The 27,239-nt window shown below is 35.8% G+C and overlaps 4 protein-coding genes and 1 pseudogene across 4 annotated transcripts; 2 read left to right on the top strand and 3 right to left on the bottom strand.

Moving 5' to 3' along the window:
• The first annotated feature begins 105 nt into the window (after positions 1-105).
• Positions 106-786, top strand: LOC144428223 (glutathione S-transferase Mu 2 pseudogene; annotated as a pseudogene).
• Positions 787-2,793: 2,007 nt separating this feature from the next.
• On the top strand, positions 2,794-3,255 carry LOC144428222 (glutathione S-transferase 2-like). Its single transcript, XM_078117144.1, has one exon. The coding sequence runs from the start codon at positions 2,794-2,796 to the stop codon at positions 3,253-3,255; it is 462 nt and encodes a 153-aa protein (XP_077973270.1).
• Positions 3,256-8,558: 5,303 nt separating this feature from the next.
• LOC120337677 (glutathione S-transferase 2-like) lies at positions 8,559-9,899 on the bottom strand. Its single transcript, XM_039405541.2, has 2 exons — positions 9,638-9,899; positions 8,559-9,145 (listed from the first exon to the last, which is right to left on the bottom strand). The coding sequence occupies exons 1-2, from the start codon at positions 9,850-9,852 to the stop codon at positions 8,701-8,703; spliced, it is 660 nt and encodes a 219-aa protein (XP_039261475.2). The 5' UTR covers positions 9,853-9,899; the 3' UTR covers positions 8,559-8,700.
• Positions 9,900-13,577: 3,678 nt separating this feature from the next.
• Positions 13,578-15,657, bottom strand: LOC120337668 (glutathione S-transferase Mu 1-like). Its single transcript, XM_039405532.2, has 2 exons — positions 15,417-15,657; positions 13,578-15,183 (listed from the first exon to the last, which is right to left on the bottom strand). Exons 1-2 carry the CDS (start codon positions 15,635-15,637, stop codon positions 14,742-14,744), a joined length of 663 nt encoding a protein of 220 aa, XP_039261466.2. The 5' UTR covers positions 15,638-15,657; the 3' UTR covers positions 13,578-14,741.
• Positions 15,658-20,988: 5,331 nt separating this feature from the next.
• LOC120338048 (glutathione S-transferase class-mu 26 kDa isozyme 47-like) lies at positions 20,989-22,067 on the bottom strand. Its single transcript, XM_039405975.2, has 2 exons — positions 21,813-22,067; positions 20,989-21,541 (listed from the first exon to the last, which is right to left on the bottom strand). Exons 1-2 carry the CDS (start codon positions 22,025-22,027, stop codon positions 21,100-21,102), a joined length of 657 nt encoding a protein of 218 aa, XP_039261909.2. The 5' UTR covers positions 22,028-22,067; the 3' UTR covers positions 20,989-21,099.
• Positions 22,068-27,239: the final 5,172 nt, after the last annotated feature.

Raw genomic sequence — 27,239 nt, 5'->3', positions numbered from 1 at the left:
TTTGATTAGAAATCATAGGGCGAATAAACAAATTTACTGTTCGAATTATAAGTAGTTTAATAATCAAGATAAAATCATTCTCTATACAGGAGTTTTTAATACAAAATGAGTAAACTTACTTTTGGGTATTGGGCAGTGCGGGGTTTAGCTGCTCCTGCAAGAATGCTTTTAGTGTACGGTAATATTGACTACGACGAAACAATATACCGATTTTCTTCTCCAGATGCAAAGTGTGCTGAGTGGATTGCTGACAAACAAAGAATGGCATCAGGTGGTTTTGATTTTCCAAATCTACCTTATATTATCGATGGAAGCGTTAAAGTAACGCAAAGTTGGGCGATATTCAAGTATCTCGGTAGAAAACTTGGACTGATGCCAAATACAGACGACAAGATACGTCAAGCTGAAATATTGGAAGGCGAAATACAAGATCTACGGACTTTAAACTACAGTTTTTTCACACCGGATCTTTACGAAAAACAAAACGAAATCAAGGAGAGGCAAGAAACAAAGATTGAATATCTTGAAAAGTATTTCCAAGGCAAGAACTTTGTGTTGGGAGATGAAATCTCGTACCTAGATTTTCCTTTGTTTGAGACCCTGGATCATCACCGACTATTTTTTGCTGACATTTTTGATAAATCACCTAATATTCAAGCTTACATGAAACAATTCGAATCATTGGAAAAACTGGCAAAATACTTTAGTCCCGAAAAGTACAAGAAATTTCCAATCAATGGACCGATGGCCATCTGGGGAGGGAAGGATTATAATGACAGGAAATAGAGGAATCGTCGTCGTGACATTATGGACATGAAATCTAGGAAAATTGTCCAGTCAACATGAAACAATTAGTCAACATGAAGGCTTCTATTTTTGCCTTTAGATACGGTTTTGTTTTTTTGTCAATCCTAATAAAAACAGCCTGCTTTAAAACAAATTTTTCTGTATCTTTTTTTTTATATTTGGTATTGAATTATCTTTCGCATCTCCGTTAAACTCTGGCAAAACATTGCCCTATTAGCTGCCGCGCACGCTGCCGGAATAATGCTCTAAAAAATGTAAGAAAAATTTGCTTCGACTCTTTTCGCCTATATCGCCAAGTTAGTATCTACACCAAATACATAAGATTTTAATAGCAATGTTTATTCGAGATATCAGAGAGAAGCTCTGATTCATCATGTCACCGAATCCAAATTTTTTACGCAGTGCCCGCGCATAAATACTTGAAGATCCATGGATCAATCAACTAATATTCTATAGTCTTACGCTGTCGCCTTCCAACTAAGTCAGGCAAGTTGCAAAATACACATATAGCATTCATTCACAGTGATGGTTCAGTTAATAATTAACCATATAATCCATCGTAAATAAATGCTTACCACTGTATTGCACCACAGGCGACATTATTAGCATTGTAGTAAGTTCGCGATAGGTAATACCAACAGGAGCAGAAACGTCAAAGGCAGCTTAGAATAATTATAATAAAATATTTACAAGATTATGAGAGATAAAAAAACTAGTTGAGACTTTGTCAAACATATCTGTTAAACCTTCCACCATCAAAAATTCATACAGCATGTTTAGGAAAAATGCCAGATTTTAATATTTGCTATCGTTTTCCTCATGTCATCAAGCATTTTGGCCTCTAACTGAAAACTTTCTGTATCTGTCGAAATTGAAGTAAGCGGCGACTCGTTCTAAAGATTCAAATCGTTTCACGCACTGCTGGATATTACGACATTGGTAAAAATATCAGCGAAAAACAGACAATGATAGGTTTCGTACAATGCGAAACCGAAAAACGAAAACTTTTCACCAAGTCATAATGATTTTCTTTTTATCGTTTTATTTTGTTGATGAATATGACTAATGTAATGTATGTTATCTTCCATAATATTCTTCCCGTCCGTCCGTCTCTGTTGGTATTTCGGGACCTAGCTAAAAAAAAAACTGGATTGCGCGGCGTCAAGTCCGCTCTGCGTTTTGTCACTACTATAACATGGCCCACGCTTGAAAACAGAGGAGTATTTTTACTAAAATAAAGGAACAAAGCGTTAGAAAAAAGAATTTGAATCTCGGGATCCCAACCCCAGTTGGAATAGCTAAAAAACTCGAAAACGTTCTGCTATTAGATACAAATATACGCTAAAATTGTTCTGTGAGCCGCACGGAATGTATCAGCATGACAGGGTTTGGACCACCCTGGTCTACCTTATCAAAAAAACTCCCGACGTCGCTGACCACTAGATCGTTGAAATGCAATCGTGCGATCGATGTTGAATAGATAAGAAATTTTTTAAAATAAAAATGCAGCAACAAGGAGGATACTAGGAAGAAAAAAAACAACAATTTAAGAAAACGACTCATATAGGCCCAATCGTGTCCAATAAATAAGTTTCAGTGTTTATTTTTAATAAAGAAGGTTAATATGATACTTGAAGACGAATAATAAGCGAACACTTTGAAGTTTGAGCCGTCTGGTGAACTCGTATAATATTTTATTAAACACCAATAAACTATATAAAATTCTGCTCTAAAATTTTTGTTGTGCTTGTCCTCTTTGCTTGGTGCCCTAAGCATGTGCTTATATTGTTTATTGGTTAATCCAGCGCTGAGTGGGACACAACATTTCCGAGACACTCGGAAATTTTTGGTATCGTATTCTATAAAAATTCGAGTATACCTTTTGATTAGAAATCATAGGGTGAATAAACAAATTTACTGTTCGAATTATAAGTAGTTTAATAATCAAGACAAAATCATTCTCTATACAGGGGTATTAAATACAAAATGGGTAAACTTATTTTCGGGTATTGGGCTCCGCGGGGTTTAGGTGCCCCTATAAGAATGCTTTTAGTGTACGGTAACATTGACTATGAAGAAATAACATACCGATCACCTTCTTCCGGTGCAAAGTGTGCTGAGTGGATTGCTGACAAACAAAGCATGACATCAGAAGGTTTCGATTTTCCAAATCTACCTTATATTATTGATGGAAATGTTAAAATAACACAAAGTTGGGCGATATACAAGTATCTCGGTCGAAAACTTGGACTGATGCCAAATACAGACAACAAGATATGTCAAGCTGAAATATTGGAAGGCGAAATACAAGATCTCCGGACTTTAAACTACAGTTTTTACTCACCAGATCTTTACGAAAAACAAAAAGAAATCAAGGAAAGGCAAGAAACAAAGATTGAATATCTTGAAAAGTATTTCCAAGGCAAGAACTTTTGTGTTGGGAGATGATATCTCGTACCTAGATTTTTCTTTGTTTGAGACCCTGGATCATCACCGACTATTCTTTGCTGACATTTTTGATAAATCACCTAATATTCAAGCTTACATGAAACGATTCGAATCATTGGAAAAACTGGCAAAATACTTCAATTCCGAAAAGTACAAAAAATTTCCAATTAGTGGACCCATGGCCATCTGGGGAGGAAAGGATTATGATGACAGGAAATAGAGGAATCGTCGTGACATTGTGGGCATGGAAGCTATGCCCAGTCGACTTTAGACAGGGGCTTTGTTTTTATCAATTTTAAAAATAATTTTTGAATGTAAAAACAAATTCGCTCAAACTCTCTACTCTCTTCGCCTAGCTCTCTCTCAAAGATAGTACCTACACCAAAGTCATAAGATTTTGACAGCAGTGTTTATTGGAGAAATCACGGGAAAGCTTATATTGAAGAAAAGGCAAGTTAAGAAACATACCTCGCGGGACTGCTAAACACAACCCAAAGCAGGTTGACAGGAGCCCGCATATTGCCAACATTTGATAACACTAGGGTGTTAATACGATATATGAAGAATGTACTGAGAGCGATGGCAACGACTCCTCGCTGTTACTGGGTAGTTTGCGTAATTGCTTGTCAGTTGCGACTCCCATAGCCTACCACCTTTGTTGACACGTTATGCTACAGGTTGAGAGGTGTCATGTTTTTGTTTTAACCAGTGTTTTGAAACATTTTCGTTAAATTCTTCCCTTCGCTTATATTGGAACTTTTTATGAGGCGCAGTTCTTACCACTTCATGGCAGTTCCTGCCACGAACGTACCGCGGCGTCTCTTGCCATGGTTTTATGGCCCGGTATATTTACAAAGTCATGTACAATATTTTAGTTTATCATGCGGAATTATATCTACTTAAACCTAAACCTAACCCCAAATACATCAAAATTGTATTCATAAGAAAAGTATTCCAACTTACCCAATATTTATCACCATCACGGGCAGCCCTGCTATTACAGCCCACATGCCGTGGTTACGGCAGCAAAATTGGTGATATTCCATTTGCTGCCGTAATCACGGCAGCTCGCTATTGGTTTGTGGAAGCTAAAAAGTCAGTCGCCGTGGGTTTGGTCATAGTGGCCATGGTTTGTAAATCCCGCCATGGTTTTGCGGCAGCTCTAGACGCCACAAAATACTTGAAACTGCACTTGCTCTTTATTCTTCCTTCACTATTCATAAAAACTACTTCATTTATTCATTCTTTAATGAATCGTTAGCCAGTACTATGCGCAAGTCAAGTGACCCCTTTTTTATGATAGTGTAGTTTCAAATTTATAAGCGCTCAACTATGGAATCCAGTAGGCTTGCACGTAATTGGCAAAAATCAATTCCGTAATTACGGCCAAATCGATTACGTAATGACCCCGTAATTGCGATGTTTTTTTTCACACTTTTAAACCTATCATAACAACCAATTTAATCCACTTCTATTCCGAATGGGACATCGACAGTTGGGGCAGTTTGGTTTTCATATTTCCGCCAGTACTACACGCCGGCGACAGATGTTAAAGACAAATATCAAGGAGTTAATTCAAATTAATTTAATCTGATTTTTATCTTTTGTGTTAGCTTTGATTTTCCTTTATCAACTTTATCACCCAATTTTATGCGATCAATTTTATCATTACCAACACTGGTAAGTGGTAATATATTTATGAAACGATAGTTGACTTTTTTTTAAATCGTATTAACGTATTAATACGAGTTTCGTATTAAATAAAAATTCCGGGTTTCTAATTTATAAATCAACGACGAGCGTATTCTCTCGTTTGATTATACTTGCGCTTGCCTCGCGACGATGACTTGTTATTGTACCGTTTTTTTTTTACATTATCCGACTTTACTACCTAGTTATCATTTTATAATAATTATTGATGCCGACTTATTGACGATATTCCGATTACCATGCTTCATTTTACATTAAATCATTTCGCGGCCTAAATGTTATAACATTATTTGCGATAAATTTAGATCAAATATTAATTATTTGCGCATAATTTAAATACCGTACTTATATGACATGCCTCCTCCGAAAATACAAAGTTATATCGCAAAACAATGCATTTTGTGACATTTATTTTGCACTCACGAAAATATTAATTTACTTTTCTAACTCAAGTCGACAATCCTATCGGCTAAGATTGACACAAGTGTGGTCGAGTGCCGGTGGTATTTGAGTCGACGATAAATCAAAATAAGTTGCCGCATTTGGTAAAGACTTAAAGATTTTGTAAAGACATATTTGGCCAAAATAGTGCGAGGCATTGTGAAAACAAGGTCAAGTCCGGACAGAAATATAACGATAAAACCGGTAACAGAAAATCAAGATTTTGTAATAGAAAATGGATCTCGCGCAGAATAAACATGGGGAAACCCGTCTTTTAGTTTTTTCTCTGCCGTCTGAGTCGCTTTACCGATGCCGAAAAGACTAAGTTGCTTTGGTTCATTACGCAATTTCTCTTCCGTCGTCATATTGCTGTTTGATAAGCGCAAGCGCGACATTAATTATCACGGCATTTACAAATAGACCATGTTTGGTAAGTTGATCTCTTACATTCTTCAGTCATTTCACCCGAAGAAGTTGAAACCAGGCGTGTTGGCGTCCATCGGTCTCAACACAATTCTATCCCATATCTACGCTTAATATGTACATTTGCCATGCTAGATAAGTTGATAATAGATTAGTAAATGGCAACGCGTTATGCCTTCTCCATCTGCGTAACAAGAGAGAGAAAAACGGCTGCGAATACCGGAACTCTAACTTCTTCTACTTATTAAACTTTAATTTTTTACAATCGACGGAACTGACTGCTCTGAAGAGAGCTCGTTTCAATCGCGAAAGCGCTCGACCAATAATTACGAATTTACGTAATTCGTAACTTCGCTTCCGTAACTCGAAATAATTCCGTAATTCCGTAAATCCGTAAATTACGTGCAAGCCTAGAATCCAGTATGTAAAAACTGGAAAATGCTATCCAATTAAAGAGTCTTGCTGCACCGTAACACAAATGTATTTCTGTAACGTTTTGTCCGACCAAAGTCAGACTTCCTCAGACGAGCAGTTTACAACAATGGCAAGAAATGACCAATCACGCAGTTTGAACATAGCGATAAATAAATTTATTTGAATTAAAATCTCAAATAAATTATATATTTCCACTGCTGAGATGCCATCTTGATGTGGAATATTTGTATATAAGGCAGTCACTTCCATGGTTACTAAATAAGATCCTGGCGGAATATTGCCAATTTTTTTCAAGATATTCAGGAAAGAAGTTATACCATATTTCATATTCAAAGACAGTATGGACATACAGTATTTTCTGAATATTTTAATAATACCACCTTTCTAAACAAAACAGGTAAAACAAACTTGATTTGAAACGATTGCAAGAAAAAAAAATTATCAGAATTGATTCGCATGTCAATTCACAAAAAAGCATATATATGTGAATTTTGACAAGATTAGCTCTTTCGCAACGAACTCACATTGAATGAATAAACGGGCGTTTTGAGTCAATACTGACCCCTTTTTTGATTTTTCGATGGTTATAAATAAAACATTTGATAAGAGTTGGAAAGTAGGGACGTATGGATTCAGGTAAGTATGTCAGTGTTTTGTATATTCACACATGAACTCTACAATGTGAATTTCAGCTCGACGACTCGTTTTCATGGTGTAATGAGAGCACATGCAAGTTTTAACTTTGGATTCATAGCTTTTAAATGAAAAAATTTTTTTTTTTACAAGTAATAAGTAGGCATGAGCTAATCAAATTGTGAGAGATTTATTTTCTGTCGAATCAAAACGAACCGTGAATCACAAAAGGCTTTATGTATCAGTTGCGCAAAACCTCTTTCCACCGCCCAATAGACTTCCGAACCAGTGGTCGGCAAACTTTATGTACTTGTGGGCCAAATATCCACTTTCCGGTAGCGTGCGGGCCGCATTGATTTCCGCCTATGAACTTTAACTGTGAAGTAACTTATAACTTAAACCAACCATGCGGCGTTCATCAAATAAACGACATGAAACTGGCGCAACTTGCTACAAAACAAGCGACGTACAGCTGCATGTGTTACCACATAAATCCCTGTGGAGACAATACTTTTAGAATCAGTTTTTGTTTAATGCATTGAAAGTCGTCCAAGGGCCGCAAAAAATTAGTTCGCGGCCAGCATTTGGCCCGCGGGCCGCAGTTTGCCGACCCCTACTCTAGTTGCTCCAGTGAAGAGCTTTTCGAACTTTAATTTCTATCAACTAGCAAAAGGCAAGATGAGGAAATTGAATATGATGAACATATTATTCGACCTCACAAATATGAATGTACGACCAGTCTGGCTTAATTTGCTACGGTGCTATGTTAGTCCGGCGCTCCAGTGTATTTTCCAATATGGAGGTAACTAATTTTGTTCGCCTGCTTTACATCAAGTTGTATGAAAGGACTGAAACCTACCGACAAGGTATATTCACTTGGCTAACAGAGACAATCCATGAACTCGTAAATAGGGCTGGGCATTTTCGAACATCTTGTGATTTCAGAATCGAATCGAATAATTTTTTCGAATCGAATCGAATCTCGAATACTTGGAAATATATAATTGTAAGCGACTTTTTTATAGTAAATGGTCCTCTTAACAAATAAATCACTGAATACATAGAATACATCACTCAGATATATTGTGAGCGTTCACACACAATAACAAACACGTTTTAACTATAACTCACTACAGAAAATAGTCGTATATTAGAATTGCGTTGAAAAAATTAGAAAAAATATGACTTCAATGAAAAAAAAATTGGGGAATTCATCTCGACAATTGGCGGAAACAAAAAAACAAGATGGCGGCGATTCGAAATTTAGCTTTGAACCGATTCGAATAATTTACTATTCGATTCGAAATGCCCAGCCCTACTCGTAAACTAAAATAGGAAAAATCGGAATAAAAGTATGAACTAACCCTAACCTGGTACATCTACTACGGGAGTGCCGTTAGTCCAGTTTCATATTGCGTGAATCCGACTGTAGAAAAGCTTTCCTCCATCTTGTAAAAGTGATGCTACGAGCAGGTTTCTACATACGCTGAAATTTGAACGCAGTCTTAGTCTACCACCAGTACAGTGACGTGGTATCCACTGATTACCACACTAACAAGCCCACTGATTACTGCAGATTTCCTAAAAAGAAAAACTCTGCTCCATATGACGAATATTAGTCTGATTCAAGCCTACGGAGTAACACGAAAACACTGTGTATGTATGTATATATATATATATAATATTCCGAATTTGGAACTGACATGCACATAAGCAAGATGAACTATGAAGTCAACTAAGGTAAAAATGAGAGTGTCCGTGTAATAACTTGAGATGATAAACGACTAAAAGTAAATGCCAGATTTAAAATTTTCTGTCGTTTTCCTTTTGTCCACCCCATGAAGCAATTTGGCCATTAACTGGAAACTTGCTGTATCTGTCGGAGTTGAAGTAAGCGGCGATTCGTTCCAAGGATTCAAATCTTTTCATGTATTGTTGAATATTGGGACATTGATCGAAAATATCAGTAAAAAAAAGGCGATGATGATCGTATGCTTCGTACAATGCAAAATCGAGAAAAGACAACTTTTCACCAAGCAAATATTTCTTTCCTTTCAGATATTTTTCCATCACAGAAATTTTTGCCACTTGATTTTTGCGAAGTTCTTCTAGTTTTTGGTATAGGTCAGGGGAATAAGCATATCTTGCAAAACCAATTCTCGTGTCTTGGATTACACCTTGTAGCATGTCTGCATCCCGAGCTTCTTTATCCGTTGCGGGAAACAAATTCAATTTTTTCCCAATATATCTACGAATAAAATATTGCATATCAGTGTAAGTTGAAGATGCAATGATAGATCGCTACCGGTGACATGCCCTAACCACACCATAAAAAACTCATACAAGACCTCAAATATTTTTATATAATTCTCCATACCGAGTCACCCGTTAATACCCCCATAAGTTATGTTTTATTCATGATTTACATTTTCAAATACGTGAATACATTGGACACGTCAAAGAATTTTGACAATACGAATGGGACAAAGTCAATTGAATACCACCTCAAGGAAAATTAATATGCTCTTAATCATCGAGGTTGCCAATAGCCTCAAATAATAAGAGTTGTCGAGCACGCTAAAGTGGAACGCAATCGAAATTTTCGGAAAGTATAACACTATACGAGAAATCAGTTTTAAGCATCGAAACGTTTTGCGACACCACAGTCAGTCGTGTAGTGTAAGTAAAAAAGTCATTGATAAATTATGCTGAAGATGTGGATAAAATAACGTTTACAAACCTGTAAATCGCCCAACTCTCTGTAAGTTTGACATCACCGTCAATGATATACGGCAAATTTGGGAAATCCATCCCCAATTTGGGCTTGATTTCTCCCCACTCTTCCCTGCTTGTCATATGTTTGTTCTCGTATTCAACGTCGCCATATTCTAATAGCATTCTTGCTGGTTCTGCAAATCCTCTTGAAGGCCAATAAGCTAGAGTAAATTTACCCATCTCAACTTTCTGCCGTTGTTCTAGTTTCTGTGAAAATTACATAGATGTGTTTTTTTGGTACAACCAAAACAGTGTAAGAAAGCCGGGACAGCTGCGTAAGTAATCTGAATTGTCAGAAGTCCATGCAAACTTGGCATTTCATGTTATCAGCTTATGCTATTAGTTTGTTTATACATCCAAATGAAGAATGATATGGTCTGAAGCATCAGCGAAGATTTTTAACGTTCGATGACAATTTTAAACAAGATTGAATTTTGAATCATTTCCTGCACAAGAATTACAACCTTATGCAGTGACAATCTCAAACAAGATTGAATTTTGAATCATTTCCTGCCCCAGAATTACAACCTTATGCAGTGTTTCATAATATAATTTGACTGTGCCACGGAAATCGCAATTTCGACAATATGCTCATTTACTTAAAGATTATATAATGCTAGTTGTGTTTGCAGGAAAGTCACTTCAATAATGGACGTAACTAACAATATTTTGTAATGATATATGACGCGAATGACCCCTCCAATTTCCCAAGCAGGGCCATTATCCCAAAAAACAGCACGCACTACCCTTACCAGCATAGCAATCCAAAAACAAGTCTATAAACTAAATTTAAGAATGCATAAGTCCAAATACCATTCAACACAGAATTATCGCTTCACTTTAACAAAGCGTTCTTGCATAACACATGCATTTAGGAGCCGCAGCTGGGCTTCGATAAATCACGCATCTAAATTGCTTGTTTTTCGTTTTTGTATAATATCACATCAACTGAAGCGCCTGAGGGTGTGTATCCCGAACCTTGCTAAAAGATATTACAAAATGATATCTTAGTTGAATATACTTTGATTAGATCTATCCTTAGTCCTTGCTTTGTCTATCTTCGGCATTTTACTCTAAATTTGATCCCGACAACGAAATATGTACGCACAAACAGCCCGTTTGTCCGTATAAATCACTCGTCTACGTGTCTGCGAAATAAGCAGTTTGTCATGATTTTCAATGGTTACTTCCTGCCATGAACTTACACAGGTTGAAGTTTCAAGAGATGTCGTTTTTGATATATGACATCCTGCAGCAGACCAGCATTTTTACTAATCGATAATGTCTACGTCCATGATACAAGGTTCACAAAGGCTCAAGAAACTTCAGACAAAACAAAATTCCGGCGCACACGAAATTAACTCTCAGACATACGATAATTGACTGCTTCGAACGGCAATACGAATTCCGCCGTATCCTCAATGGACCGTGGCGTGGGCGATGTGGTGTTGCCTTAGCTTTTTTGCGTGTTCCACGCTTTTAATGAGCGAGTTACTAAAGACAACAAAATCGTCTTTAACATTTGACTTTAGATAATTATTTTAAGATGTCTTGCATGAAATTCTTTTGGACTACAAATAGGACTGATCACACATAGAACCGAGTCTAAAAATCAATCCCGTACCTGAATAACCGGTGACCGTACATTTGAACTCATGTGTATACCCGCGGGTTCAATCTATATGCGGGTTCTAAAACCCATGGGTTAGTGTTAGTATGGGTTCAAACAACCTTAAAATTACCGACTAAAAATTTCTATAGGTGCAATTGTGGTGGGTTCAAATCAGCGCCGGATTACCCATTAAACAATATAAGCACGTGCTTATGGCACCAAGCAAAGAGGGGCACCACAGAAATTTTAGAGCATAATTTTATATATATATATAGTTTATCGGTGTTTAATAAAATATTACGAGTTCACCAGACGACTCAAACTTCAAAATGTTCGCTTATTTTTGTCTTCAAGTATCATATTAACCTTTTTTATCAAAAATAAACACGGAAACATTTTTTGGACACGAAATTGGCCTATGAGTCGTTTTCTTAAATTTTTTTTTTTTTCTAGTATTCTCCTTGTTGCTGCATTTTTGTTTTAAAAAAATTTCTTTTTTCTTCCACAATCAGACTAATGAACTATTTAAACGATCTAGTGGTCAGCGAAGTCGCGAGTTTTATGATAAGGTATAACCAGGGTGGTCCAAGCCCTGTCATGCTGATACATTCCGTGCGGCTCACAGAACAATTTTGGCGTATATTTATATCTAATGGAGGAACGTTTTTGAGTTTTTTTCAGCTATTCCAACTGGGAATATCCCCAGATTCAAACCCCTTTTCTAACGCTTTGTGCCTCTCTTTATTTTAGTCAAAGCACTATATTTTCAAGCGTTAGCCATGTGACAGCAGTGACGAACCGCAGAGCTTACTTAGCGCCGCGCGATTCAGTTTTTTTTTTATCTGGATCCGAGGTCCCAAATTAGACGGACTTGGTTGTTTTTTGACGCTGGCACTAGGCCTGCTCACGCTACAAGTGATTAATTCATCATACAATGAGTCTAGATGAAAGGTGACAAAAGTAAACCGAGATTAAATGTATTTCCATACCCACAACAACGTTAAACCACAGTGTCTGGTGTGTTTTCAAGTAATATCTGTCACGAAAGAATATAATTTTAAGCGACATTACAAAACCAAACACGAGGAAAGATACCGAACATACCACGATGTTTCTAGGAAATCAATTTTAAAATAAATAAAGTGTTTATATATCTTCCTTAAAAAGTGATTAGAACGGTATACTCTCATTCCTAAATATATTTGAAGTGAGTAAACTCGCGATGTTTTGATCACTTTGGGTTTCCTCCGACTGCGGCCCGCGAGACCTCCTTAAATGCCTTTGCGGCCCTTCAATCTCGCAACCTTGGACCACCCTGGCCTAGATAACATGTCGGATATTGAAGGGTTTTATAGTTTACGTATTTCAATATTCATTGCTGATTGGGCGAGAAAAATCGTTTAACAAGCATCGCCCAACACTATCAAATTCTTTATTCCCATACATGGCAATTTAGTATTTACATATACTCTGTATATACAGTATATAACACTTTGAAAATGCTTCCATCGGTGACTCGGATGTAATTATTTTGTATCGAACAGAATCTCTAATTACAATGATGTTTTTTGTTCTATTGCCCAGAGCAATTCAAAAAGCTTTTATTATTTATTTAAAATAGAAGTTCAATTGAAATTGATCAACAAATGAATTGACTGCAGAAATATAGAAGAATCGTGCAACGAAAAAATTTGAGAAAAGAAAATGTGGTCTTATAGCTTGTTTCCTTGGGGAATCTCGATGTTTTGAATGAAAATTTTACCTAAAATATTTGCTGATGAGTACTGGTGTTTGGGGCAACTGGTAGCTTGGAAAGCTCGTGATATGCTTAGCCATTGCATTGAGATTTACCTAGCTATGACATATATAACATAAATACATCTCAAAATTATTTGACGAAAATATTACGAATTACAGATTACCAAAATTATTCTTGTTTCTTGTTCAAGTTCATGAGTACATATGATTGTTCAAACGCATAAACATACGCAAAATTGTTTCTAGATAAAATTATGTTTTATTTAAATGCCCTTTAAATAGAAATAAAATGATTTTCAAAGGTTATAGGATGGCAAAATTTGCAGTTTTGTAGATAAGGTTATGTTTTGTTTGAAAACCCATTAAATACCTTTTAAATAAAAGCCTGAATACGGCTTTTAGATGTATATATTGAACGTACATCTGGGTCCTTTATCTATGCAATTTTATTTGAACCCGTCGATGATATAATAGGTAGTATGAACCTCTGTAAATGAAATTTGCATCAGTCTAAATGCCCACAAATGCAAAACGCACTCACAAATGATCAGGAGGAAATGCTTGGGTACAATAGTGAAGATTTTTTTAGGACGTTGTATTCAGGAAGGGGTTGGCGAGCGAGCGATAATATATATATCCCCTGGGTAGAACGGTAATGAGAATAAACATGCGTTTAGTTTTGGGACCGGGTCATTTTGAAATAAACAAAGACATAACAAATCCTACCAGCATATAATTTGTAGGATTGTTTGCATCTCGTTGCATCATTTATTCATGAAAGAAGATTATGTCATATACGATGCCAATCGCAAGCTATGCAATATAGAGCTTATATAAAGGTTGACCTTTGAGAATGTTCCGAGCAACATGAGGTGAGGTTTTATATTTGAGTTGTTTTTAATTTTATAGTTACAAATTATGATGAAGGATAACATGTTTCATTTCACTATCAAAGATTTTACCTCAGTTCAAACTCGGCAAGGTTGCTACCGTTTGACGTAACAATTTAATACTGACGCGCCTTCACTTGTATAACATAATACAGTGCACGTATTCTCTCCATTGGAAAGTTTTGCTTATCGATCATGTATGCATGGTCAAGGTTGAATCATATAACCTAATAAGATATGCCATACCAATGTTATATTTCGTTTCTGACTCCGCCACGTTTGCACACTTTTTTTTCGCTGTTTCGTGAACCACAAAACCGCGTTATTTATACAATGCGATGAATGACGGGCATTATGTTCAATACCACTGAATGTTTTAGAAATATTTCTTTGATACATACCACAGACCACACTTAAAAGCAGATAAAGTAGGCATAATGCCTACATAATGTACTTTGAAAGATCTAAAAGGATATAAAAAATTTGACGTACGTAGCTAGTTATAAATTATGGGCTAGTTGGCACGTATCTCCCGAATTAAAATTTCGATTTGTAAAATTTGACGACTCATTGAACGATTTCCACTATACTTGTCCATCAATGCACGGTTTTCTTTTGCACTATTTATTTTTGATTTTATTCAAACTCAATTGAAATTTTCATACGGAATTGACCAAAAAATATCAATAAAATAAAACCAATAATATTTCAGGAAATATTTTAATTACTATCATATTACAAATACAACAAAGATTGATATTCGGGTTGTAATACAAATTTTCTACGTTGCCCTCGGCGTGATTTACCAACTATTTTCTGTCGTTTTCCTTTTGCCCACCCCATGTAGCCATTGGAGCCGTTATTGGAAACTTGTTGTATCTGGAAGAACTCAAGTAGTTAGCAATTGGCGGCAGTGATTCAAATCTTTCCATGTAATTTTGAATATTAGGTGATTGGTCAAAAATATCGGTAAAAAATAGACGGTGTTGGTCGAAAGTTTCAAACAAAGCAAAATCGAGATAAGACAAGTCGTTTCCTATCAGAAATTTTCGACTTTTCAAATATTTTTCTATCAAATCTACTTTTTCAGATTGGTTCTTACGGAGCTCATCGATTTTTTTATAGAGATCGGCATCATACATAAATCTGATAAGTCCGACTCTGATATCGTTTATCACTCCTTGAAGCATATCTGCCTGTCGTTGGTCTTCTTCCGATGCTGGAAACAGACTGATTTTTTTGCCAATATATCTGGAAAACAATATTTAATTTAACAAAATTAAGTTTTCAAGAATTCGAATTTATCACATTAAATCAGGCAAAAAACTAGTCGGATGATAAATTTCTAATTGGAATTTGATTAAAAAATATTAAAAAAGTTGAGGTTAGCTGTCGAATATTTCAACTATTTTTATTAAAAAAATCATTGGTTTTATGTCAATGAATCTAAAAATAGTATCGGAACGCATATCAAATTTAATTACCTATAAATAGCCCAACTCTCGGAGAGTTTGACGTCACCATCAATTATGTAGGGAAGATTCGGGAAATCCAGTCCCAAACTGAACTTTTCAACAAGCCATTTCGGGTGGTCGCTCACACTCATACGTCTATCTTCATATTCTATTCCACCATACTCTAAAAGCATTCTTGCTGGTTCTGCAATTCCCCGTAAGTCCCAGTAAGTGAAGACCAATTTACCCATTTTCTATAGCTTTTTTACAACCTGAAGCGAAATATAAAAATATTTCAGGCACGATAATTTAAAGTTTCGGAGCCAATAGTTTAATTGGCAAAATGTGAGTTCTTTTACTGACTACAAGCAAAATGTCTCATTCTCTTTTCCCTCGTGTAAAATCTAGCTTTTTTCCAAACCATCTGAAACTCATAACCAATATATTTTTTGTAATTGATACAAATCTGTGTTACTTTTATAATAAGCGCTAGCGACCAAAGAGGCCAAAGTTGTTGACTGATAGCGCATCCATACTAAAGAATTAACATATGAACACATTTAGAAGAACAAGTCGTTGCACAATACACTGTACTTGAGAAGCTATCGTAATATTAGAATCGCTGCCTTCTAGAGACATCACATTTTCACTCATAGATTGCACCCAGGACATTTGTATCCGCAAAATTTTGTACGAACATTTGCACTCACAGATTTTAGCATGCGCCTATATACATGCCACCCGCGGACATTTGCTCTTAAGTATATTTACACACAAAACAATCTTTCGCTTGCCTGCCTTATTTACTCGACGTGTCTACTATTTAGTATAACTCTTGATAAATTAATAAGCCTATACTCTCCATCTGCTTTGTATTTGATTGAAATACGAAAAAGTAGTTGAGCAAATTACAACATAGCCCGATGGTACAGATTGCAAGTCTCCAACTCGCAATAACGAGACTTCGGAAACTTTCTGAAATTCCACTTTAATTGTAGACGAGAAGGTAACGGCATGGCGTGCAAATATTGAATCGCGTATATCTAATGTTTAATTTTCTCGTGATGTCAACAGTCAGTGCCGGGAGTGCCCTATTTATCAACGAACGTGACGACACCCGATATCTAAATGAATCTTAAATAGATATAACGCCAGAAAAAAAGTCAGCTTATACACTTTTCAAGCCTTCTAATAACTCTTAAAATAATCGCATTCCATGATATTGTGAACAAATAGAAATAACTTAAAAACACTTGAATTTTCGCCTTATGCGGATACTAATGCAGATGCACGGGTAATAGCAGGCTACCGATTTAAAAAAAATGAATTGTGACTGATAAAAAAGCCCAGATCTATTTTACATAGTAAGAAAGTTTTATGAAAATTTCCGAGAATTTGTGAGAAAATGAGTATCGAATGATAGAATTTAAAGGAATGAAGGTAGTTGGAAAATACGCTATAAATATTGCAACATATAAACCAAATGATTAGGGTTTCTATTCTATTTCGTATATGCTGAGCTCAATGCGCCTTCAAGTGAAATCCCTGTACAATTTAAATTCGCGCACCAGGTCAATTAACTGTCTACATTTTCTCACATCCGACCTTGGTTTCTCATCTTACTAGAAGGCACTGTTTTTTTTAATTGGTTGCGCCACCTTAAAATTTCCTTGATTGTGTTGTAAACGAGATAATGAGCTTATGGTTTCTTATATATGATTTTGACAAGCAGCTGATAATAACTAATATTCAATTTGACTTGGATTATAAATCTTGAGCTTATATGAACCGATGTAAATCAGACTGTAAAAAAGCATCGGTAACATTCCATGGTAGTTCAGATCCTTCACAATCAGAAATACACATTCTTGCACGTTCTGTGATTAAGTTCACCTCAAGTAGAAGCATTTATTTAAGATTATCATTTAGAACAGCAACCACCGGGCCGCGGCCCATCGCTGGTCCGCGGAAAGGTTATTGCCGGTCCGCAGAGAGGTGACGCAAAAACGGACAAGGCCGTAATATAACCTCTACAATCTAACCACAAACCCTACGACTAAAAAACAGCACCCAACACAACAGTAAACCAGACCAACACAACGCCAGGGGTCGGCAAAACTGCGGACCAAATGTGGACCGTGAGCTAATTTGTTGCGGCCTTCGAACAACCCGACATTTAATACATAAAACCAAAATTGATTCTAAATTTATTATTGTCTCTACACGGATTTATGTGGTAATAAGTGCTAATGTACAGTGCTTGTTTTGTAATAAGTAGCGTTGGTTGTATATCGTTCGAGCTAACTTTGATTTTGAAAAATTAAAAATGCCTGGGAAACGGAGCGACGAGGGTCGAGCATTCCCAAGTTCTTGAACGGAAAAATATTTTTCTTTCTTGCGCATTCCAAAACCGGTTTGCTCAGTATATATTTACGTTTTGCTCGATATACCCAGTCAGCATCGCTGTTGGTAAGGGTTTTAATGTTAAACTCGTTATGGAACTAGTCGCCGAAAATTCGATCCCGAGACTGCGCCACAGCTCATCTGTTCGTTAGTGCAAAAGGTGTAATGTGCACGGACGGAAGAGTATATGGCCTTAAGCAGCTTTATCTAAAATGCATTACACTTAGAATAAATTCCGTACTCGCCTGTCAGATCATCATTTGGTCGACCAGTTGCCATGAAAACATCATTTTTCACATTGATAATAAGTAAATAAAAACAATGTATTGTTGGATAATATATTAAAAAACGCCACATACACATCCCATTGGGCCAGGCTTTAAACACAGCAATAGAAGGGCATCAATGCGAATGCGCCATTGAAGTTCAATTAATGTAGCGATTGTTCGAAGGCGGAAATAGAAATATTGCGGCCCGCGCGCTACCGAAAATGTGTATACTTGGCCAGCAAGTACATGAAGTTTGCCGACCACTGCACAACACTATTGAGCAGCATGTCTGACTTCATAAACAATTGTCAAGTCAGTATGTTGCAATAATGCTGGGTCAATTGTTCTCCAATATGGGAACAGTTAATAGCCATCAAACAAATACAGATATCGCGTTAAATAGCATCACCGTCGTTTTTAGCATATTGTCAACATAAATTTCATTGTGCGTTCAATTTATTGCATAGGCTTAGTTCGTTTGTATAGAGATGGTCCGCCAAGATTTTGGTCAGGCATTACCGGTTCGTCACTTGAAAAAGGTTGCCGACCACTGATTTAGAACCATTTGCCTGTATGCGATTAATAGATGACTGCCAATTAACGCAGGCAGTAATGCGAAATTTGGTTCGTCATTTACTAAGCAATTGTGGTTTTCTATAACGACACTTGCTGCAGTTCAGTTAAATTATACATGACATTGCATGTGCATCATAAATAATAATATCTAAGAGCGACCGGTTGTTTGCCACTAGGAAAACGCGCGGTTTTCAACATCCTTTGTCTGAGATAAATGCCTCTACAAGCAAGATTCATTAAGGCAATAAATGATTAACAAAATAATCATGAGCGAAAATTAAAAAAAAATAGCGCTTCTAAATACAAAAACAATGAATCTGTACACAAGAATAAGTGTACGTCACACATGTAAACTAGACAAGAAAATACAATTTTCGGTGCTCCCGAAGTATGCGAACCAAGATGGCGGACATCGGAACGTAACACCGGTAACGGGTTAGGGTTAGGCGATAATTTTTTTTCCAATTTTCCTTATTTTAGTCCTATTATCAGTTCGAAGACTAGCCAAGAGCCTCCCGTAGTATTTACACCTAAAATTATGGCCTAACCCTAACCTAGTACACATATTACATTCCGATGTCCGCCATCTTGGTTCGCATACTTCGGGAGCCCCCAATTTTCTTTAGCATTCATAGTATACAATATCTTCATATACCGTTTATTTTCACCAATCTGTTACATCCGACATGCCTATTCTAGGATTATTGTATATGGAATACTCATATAAAACGCCCATTTACTTACCATTCACTTTCACTATCGCCTTAGTTCTCTTAACATCTTGTGTTGACCTTAATATTAGTGTCTCCAAAATAGAAATTAGCCTATGGTGTTCTTTGGTTTATACAACCTCGATATTGAATTCTTCTCACATACGTCAGATTTTTCCGCGGAGCCATTTAAAAATGAGAAATTTCCGCTCGGATATTGCTACTACTTTCAATACTAGTTTATATTTCTTAAAAAATAATTTGAGATATCCTCTTTTACTTAGAATTTTTTTTAGAAAACTGATTTTACTGTTTTTTTTTATACAATTTGTTATCATATCTCATATTTTATAACCGCATATAACTATATTGATAAATTCGTACTCGTTTACCGGTCCTGATAGATTGTAGTGTGAGAGCAAGATTGTCTCTGGAATATGGTGACGTAGAACCGATGTGTCAAACTCGCATACTTACGGGGGCCACAATGCACGTAAGGAACAAACCTTTGGTATGGAAAGATATATGCATAAAAATAATTGAAGGTTATTTTTATGGGAACTAAAATTTCAGCATAGCATCAATGTTTTTATTCACATTTGTCCTGACATTTGACATCGGTTTCGATCCATCAGATGACAGTTAGTTAATTACTACTTTTGTACATTAGATTTACTCAATTTTTGCAAAGAATGTTCACAGCGTCACCTGAGGTAAAAAGGCGTTTTCAGTTCTCAGCTTACAGTATGACTAAATACCTGAGCAGCTAAGTTTACTCTCATCTTCTTTCCAAGTTTTAAATTAAAATGTTCCACCGGAGGATCTACGTTTGGACGAATTTTTAATGTTTTAGTCCGAAACATGCTTATTCCATAATCCAGTATCACGTCCTCACCCGAAAACGGTCAGATCAGAGTGACAATCAGACATTCTGAGAAATATTTCGAGCAACATTAGCTGCGTTTTTATATTAGGGTTACTTTCAATTTATAATGGATGACTATATATTTTTTTCATTTCATTATCCTTTTTTGACTAATTTCAACCTCATCAAGATTGCACTCTTCTTGAAAACGTTTGCTGTTCAGATATCAATTACGTTTTACAAGGTAGATGTTTCCTAAACCACAAACGTTATTCATCCAATGCGGGGAATGCAGACATTTTGTTTTAAACTAATAAATATTTTTGGAATTTTTTCGCAGCAACATTTAAAAGAAGACATACGTGGGCAGCTACTGATGAAGATTTGGCTTACTGTCACGAAGCTCCTGAGAAGAAATTCAAGCGGCGAAATAATTTATTGAACGATTTTCAACTATACCTCTTTCATAGCAATACACCTTTTTCATATCTTCTGCCTATCACTAAAAGTAAGTGGTAAATACTGTCCATTTTTACAACTTTTGTTAGTCTTCCCCACTTGTTAGTCTTCTATAAAAGTACTATCATCATAAATAACAGATAAATCGAAGCGTTTATTAGCACAATAAAAATAATACACATTGTCGCAAAAGATTTCCACTCTATACTTCAGACATAATATCAAATACTCTCTGGTTTTGCACTTTTTGATTTTTATTCCAAACAAATTCTTAAAATTAAATCTATCAGCTAATCCGAATATCAGTTATGAGACATGTATTTCAGGAAATATTTTTATTTTTTTTTGAGAATAATTAATATAAATATTGATATTCGGAATTAAAATAGGAATTTTCGACTGGGTTCTATGTTTGTTTGGACAGACGACGTCTATTTTCTGTCGTTTTCCTTTTGCCCACCCCATGAAGCCATTGAACCATTTATTGGGAACTTCTTGTATCTGGCAGAACTCAGATAGTTAGCAATTCTCGGTAGTGATTCAAATCTTTTCATGTAATTTTGAATATTGGGTGACTGGTCAAAAATATCGGTGAAAAATAGACGATGATGGTCGAAGGTTTCAAACAAAGCAAAATCAAGGAAAGACAAGTCGTTTCCTATCAGAAATTTCCGATCTTTCAAATATTTTTCCATCAAATCTACTTTTCCAGATTGGTTCTTACGGAGCTCATCGATTTTCTCATAAAGATCGGCGCCATATATATATCTGACAAATCCGACTCTGATGTCGTTTATCACTCCTTGAAGCATATCTGCCTGTCGTTGGTCTTCTTCCGATGTTGGAAACAGATTAAATTTTTTCCCAAGATATCTAAAAAAAAATTGCCCACGATGATAACATCGACTACGATTTGACAAGACAAAATATGATTTGACAGAATTGACAAAAAGTAAGACCAATTTAATATATTAAATCGGAATAGCGGAAAACTAGCTAATCGGACGATAATGTTTCTAATTGGAATATCATTGAAAAATATTTAAGGTCTGTGGTCCAGACGTGTTTAGTATTTTCATTAAAATAAACATTTTATGTAAATGAATCTAAAAATAGTACCGGAGCTCATGTCAAATTCAATTACCTGTAAATAGCCCAACTCTCGGTGAGTTTGACGTCACCATCAATTATGTAGGGAAGATTCGGGAAATCCATTCCCAAACTGAACTTTTCGGCAAACCATTTTTGTCCATCGGTCACAAGTCTATTTTCATATTCTATTCCACCATACTCTAAAAGCATTCTTGCGGGCTCAGCAAACCCCCGTAGATCCCAGTACGTGATGACAAATTTACCCATTGTCTATAGTTAATTTACAGACTGAAAAGTGATATAAAAATATCAACATATCAAATTTAACATTTTGAAACTCACAGTTTATTGCAAAATTGTTCTGTCTCACTGCCTAAAATCAAAAACGACCATTCCCTTATAAAATCAAGCTTATTTCCAAACCGATTGAAATCACAGCTAACATCTCTACAGTTATTTATATAATTCTCAGTTACTTTTATACGCACTAACGATCAGTCAGCCTCCCGGCTAAGTTAGATAGCATATGTACATAAAATGTGTAGACATGAGCGCATCGGGAAAACAAGTCATTACACAATGTACTATTAGCCTTTTGGAGCTGCCTTAATACACACGATACAATCTTATGATCGTCTGTAGATAGAAATCGACGTTGCTTCTTTTTAGTTTAGGCTGCCTATATGTATTTGCTTTCATTTGATCGAAATACTGAAAATCAGACCAGCAGACTACTACAAAGCCTAGTAATAGCAGAATCTGAAGCTTCAACTCACGATAACGAGACATAGATAACTTACTGAAGTCCCACTTCAAATGTAGACGATTAGGTAACGGCATGACGGTGCAAATATTGAATCGGTAGCCAATGTTTGATTTTCACATAATATAAAACGGGAGAGTCCTATTCAAATTCAAAGGCAATATGCGGATTTCTAATAGCTATGTAACGCTATTTTGAATACATGATATTTACGAAGAAAACTAGGTTATACACTTTGAGCCATCTTATAACCGTAAAAGTTATGTCCTGCTATAACTATATGTATGAACGTATAGAAAAAATATATATCAGTACAGATGCTTGTGGAAAGAATATCTTATGTTAACAGCGTGTGCAAATGGAACAAGTTTGCTATGGCGAATATTTTGCTCAATTATGATTATAACGTACTACCGTATAATAAAATATTATTTGTACACATTGATGTACAACAGCCCAGTGGAAAAAGTTTTAAAAAATTTCCAGAGAGTTTGAGAAGACAGGTATCGATGAAACACCAGAATGAGCTGAAGTTGAATTTAAGTTGGATAAGACGCTTATATACAGTAAAATATAAACCAAATTATTAAGGTTGACGTTCAATTTCGTAGATGCCAAGATCTTGTTCCTTCAAGTAAACTCACTGTAGTCTGTACTTAAATTCACGCATTAGGATCAGTTGGCTGACTAAATTCTCTCACATGATATAAACGAGAGAGTTTTTTAAAGCCGTCTTTGAACAGCAGCTGGTGATGTCGCACAATCGATTTGAGTTGTGATATTTCGTACATATCCGTCATTTTTTGTGGCTATGACCTAGAGATGGCCGCGATTTGGATGAGCAGTTGGATTCGAGTCAACGCATTTTAAAGACTGGGATTCTATATCTAGTATTTGTCATTTTTACCCCCTCCTTCATCAATTCTGACTATACCAATTTAAGCATCCTTCTATGTAAGTTGCGCTATGAACACTTGCGTTATATTTATCGTATTCCGAGAGTTATGTCCTATTTATGTAAAGCATGTCATGTTAATGTAGCCTACGTAGTGCCATGCATATATTTTATGAAATGAGGGAACCTGTTGTTTGTGAGTTAGATACAAAACCTTAATTTAAATATTTGAATCCCACTACTATATGTACCGCGAACCCATAATACGTGTCATTATTTTGACCCAAAGATTTATGCGCTGTTTGAAATCAATTATTCGTTGTTTCAAATGTTTACACATATAACATTCCTTATTCTATTCACACTGGATTTTGATTTCGGCGGTGAAAATCTTCAAGACGATTGAAATATTGTCACACATCGAAGATTTTTGCGAACATATCGAACTAATCGATTAAAATCGATAAGTAACAAACGGTTCATGGCCGTTGACTCTAAAGGCAGTTTCGTTCTACATGCATACATGGCCTCGTAGATAAATCTGGCTTTCATTTAATTTCTGTCAAGAAATTGGGCTCAATGCTAGATGACACAATGTTACAAAGTATTCTAATCAAACTTAGCTGAGATTAGTTTACAGTCTACAACGGTCTCAGTTTACAGCAATTTGCAAGAATTCAATGCTTGAAAAATGTACAAATAACTCGCCCACAATTGAAATGTTTAAAGCATAAACCAAAATGAAAGTCGTCAGCAACTTTTAATAACATCGAATCGAAACATAAGATACATCATAACATGATAATATTGAACACTTGATATTTTTTCATGTTAAGCAGTGATAGGATTTATGAAAATTAGTGTATCTTCTTTCTAAGGGAGAGTAGTCATTTGTTGTGATATGAATTTGCTACCTGTTTCAGTAGGCTGAAGTTAGTCAGTTACTGTTACTGGCATTTTATTGTATCTACATTTCCAATTAAATAAATATAGAAACTTGGCATTTCATAAAGACTCAAACATTTATTGGTGATTGACATCGTCCTCGATTTTTAAAAATTCATATTTATGCCACGCGGTTTGCCAAGGTAGAGTGAAATTGCTCCTCTTTTACGGTGACTACTTATTACAATGTCGTTTCTAAAACAAATACTTACAAAATGTGTGCAACAAAACCTTCAAACACGTAAAATGGCGAATAAGTTATTTATACAATTAGCAACTGCATTGAATAGGTAATGTTGAACCCCAAACCCGATTAGAAAATGACAGCACTAATGATGCTGTTATTCAAATTCTAGATTCGCCACTTTCTAAATTTATGGTATCTATACGCAAGTTTTTCAATCTAGGTTATTCGCCAAGAAGTACCTTGCACCTGAAATACCATCAACTCGATTGCTAGTGTTTTGAATTATTAGCATCAAGTTGAAAATTCTTACCAATACGTAGTGTATTATGAGTACAAATGCAATACGATGAAATAGCCGTAATGAACCTATTAACTCAATGTTTTCAACACTTAAAATAAAATTCTCTGACAATCCACATTAGACAGTAACTGCGGGATGTTGCGCATGCTTTGTGATGTCGTCACTTTCTCAAAGTAACTGTGTTGAAATAACAGGAAAAACAATCAATTCATAAACTGTTAGCTTCATTTAACAAAACGAGTGAATAAACTGTTATCCTCATTTGAAAAAACGTTTGAGTGAATACACAAAAAAGCAAATGCAATCTTCGAAATTTTCAGAGTGAATCCGCAAATGAGTAACTCCATCTTCTAAAATCTGCTAGTAACCCACATAATGCTTTACATTACAGTGCTTGAGCTCGAGGGTGTGCAACCTTCATACAAAAATTTTTATTGTAAAAATATAGCCCCGGCTAGAGTAGGATTTTCTACATACGAAAAGCCGAGAAACGAAAACTTAAAAACCGGTGTAGTGATCTTTGTTCATTTTAGGTAGATTCAGTTCAGTGCTTGAATAAAGTTTTGATTTAAAATATTTTACAGTTACCGTACTTTTTATTTTACGGTATTTCATTTTTTGTCATAAAGGAAGGCAGCCGTGTGGGGCGCGGCAATAAATTATCTGCCATCCCATTGGCTTGATTGTTTCCCGCAGGTACGTTAAATGTGTTGCTAGCTAAATTCAGTGTTAAGACAATGATACGATGAAAAAATAAATAAACAATATCGTCACGCTAATAACCGAATTGCGTAAGTCATTTTTAGCAGTTTTGAGAAAAACGTAAAAAACTTCCTAATGATATTGTTATGCCATTGAGAGGTAATAATTTGTCATGGTTCAATTTTTTGATCGTAGCCGGATTCAAGTTATTTTGTATGACGCCGTTAAGTGACGTCATAATGGCGCACTGTGACTTAGGCAGAAATGTGGTTATGACTTGGGGACATACGCAATTTTGCAACTTTCCTATATGCACCAGTCCTGAAAACTAAACATCCAAAAAAACGAATGTAATTCTCAGTATCTACAATTTCCAATCCCCAAAATAGCTAATCAGTTTCAATTACATTATTTTTTATGTTTAAAAATATATATTTCATCAATATAACACGTTCTGCACACCCACCGAAATAAGATTAAGATTAAATATAAAGAATAAAACAGCAATGCATCCAATATAGAAGCCAACCAAGGTGAATTGGACTCGGGCAGTTAATATCACAAGTGCACGCCTTCCTATACTGTAGTATAAGTTCAAAATAATACGCGCTAAGCGAGAATCCGAGATGCAAAACTCGCCGAGGTTATTTTTCCTTTGTAACGTCACAATAGTCCAGCGTAATAATGATAATTCAATATGACGAAACAATTGCACAAATGTGCATGTCATACTAAATCTCCATTTTTATGGGTTTCGGAATTCATAAAAAAAAAACTGAGTTAACAGACAGGTGCGCAGCATTACATAAATACCTATTTTATGAAAAACTCAAAATCGCCAAAAATGACTTACGCAATTCGGTTATCAGCGTGACGATATGGAATTTTTATTTTTGTGTGCTCATTTTTGTTCACTACGTTCTCTCTCAGTGGTCAACTTTTGACGCTAATTCCCACCACCGTCCTCCCACTCTTCGCGGTCATCGTTTAGCCTGGCACAGTCGGCCAACGCCAGTGATAAACATACCGTTCGTAGTTTTTGTTCGGTATTTTTTTGCTCTTTCTTCTTTCAATGTGTAACTTTTCTATTTACTATGCATTAATTCAATTCTGACACGTATTTCTTACTGGTTTTGAGCAATAGTATAATTTATAAAAACAATATTATGTCCCAGTGTTGTGGGGGTTTATAACTGAATAGTACATTTATAAACAGGTAAAATGTGTTCCTACTTATGAAATTTTCTACCTACGAAGGGGCTTCCGAAACGAATTATTTTTGCAGGTAGAGTTCTCACTATAGATGAAAGCACAAAAAGTTGTTATTTTTGTTTGTTATTGATCTTACGACATTGTTAGACGTCCTTGCAGATCTGTTGACCGACAGGATTTTGCTAGCTAGTTTTGCTAATATCACAGTGGTACACAGGTATATATATTGGTATGGGCTTTGCGACGCAAAGATATTGGAATTGCTCGTACCAGATTATCTAAAAACTGAAAACTCGTTTCGCGGGCACACTATTAAATATTAACACTTCTCCGCTGGCCGCACAATTTTTCTGTGCGGGTCACAGTTTGCACACCCATGCTTTAGCTGATGCATGCTTCAAAAACACTGCACCATGCGGCGTTTGGATAAGCGATGGTGTTCATTGTCCTATTTTTGGCTCTAAGGTATTTACT

Source organism: Styela clava, chromosome 10 (genome assembly GCF_964204865.1).
Source record: "Styela clava chromosome 10, kaStyClav1.hap1.2, whole genome shotgun sequence".
Taxonomy (NCBI): Eukaryota; Metazoa; Chordata; class Ascidiacea; order Stolidobranchia; family Styelidae; genus Styela; species Styela clava.
This window is presented reverse-complemented; position numbering and strand designations above follow the sequence as displayed.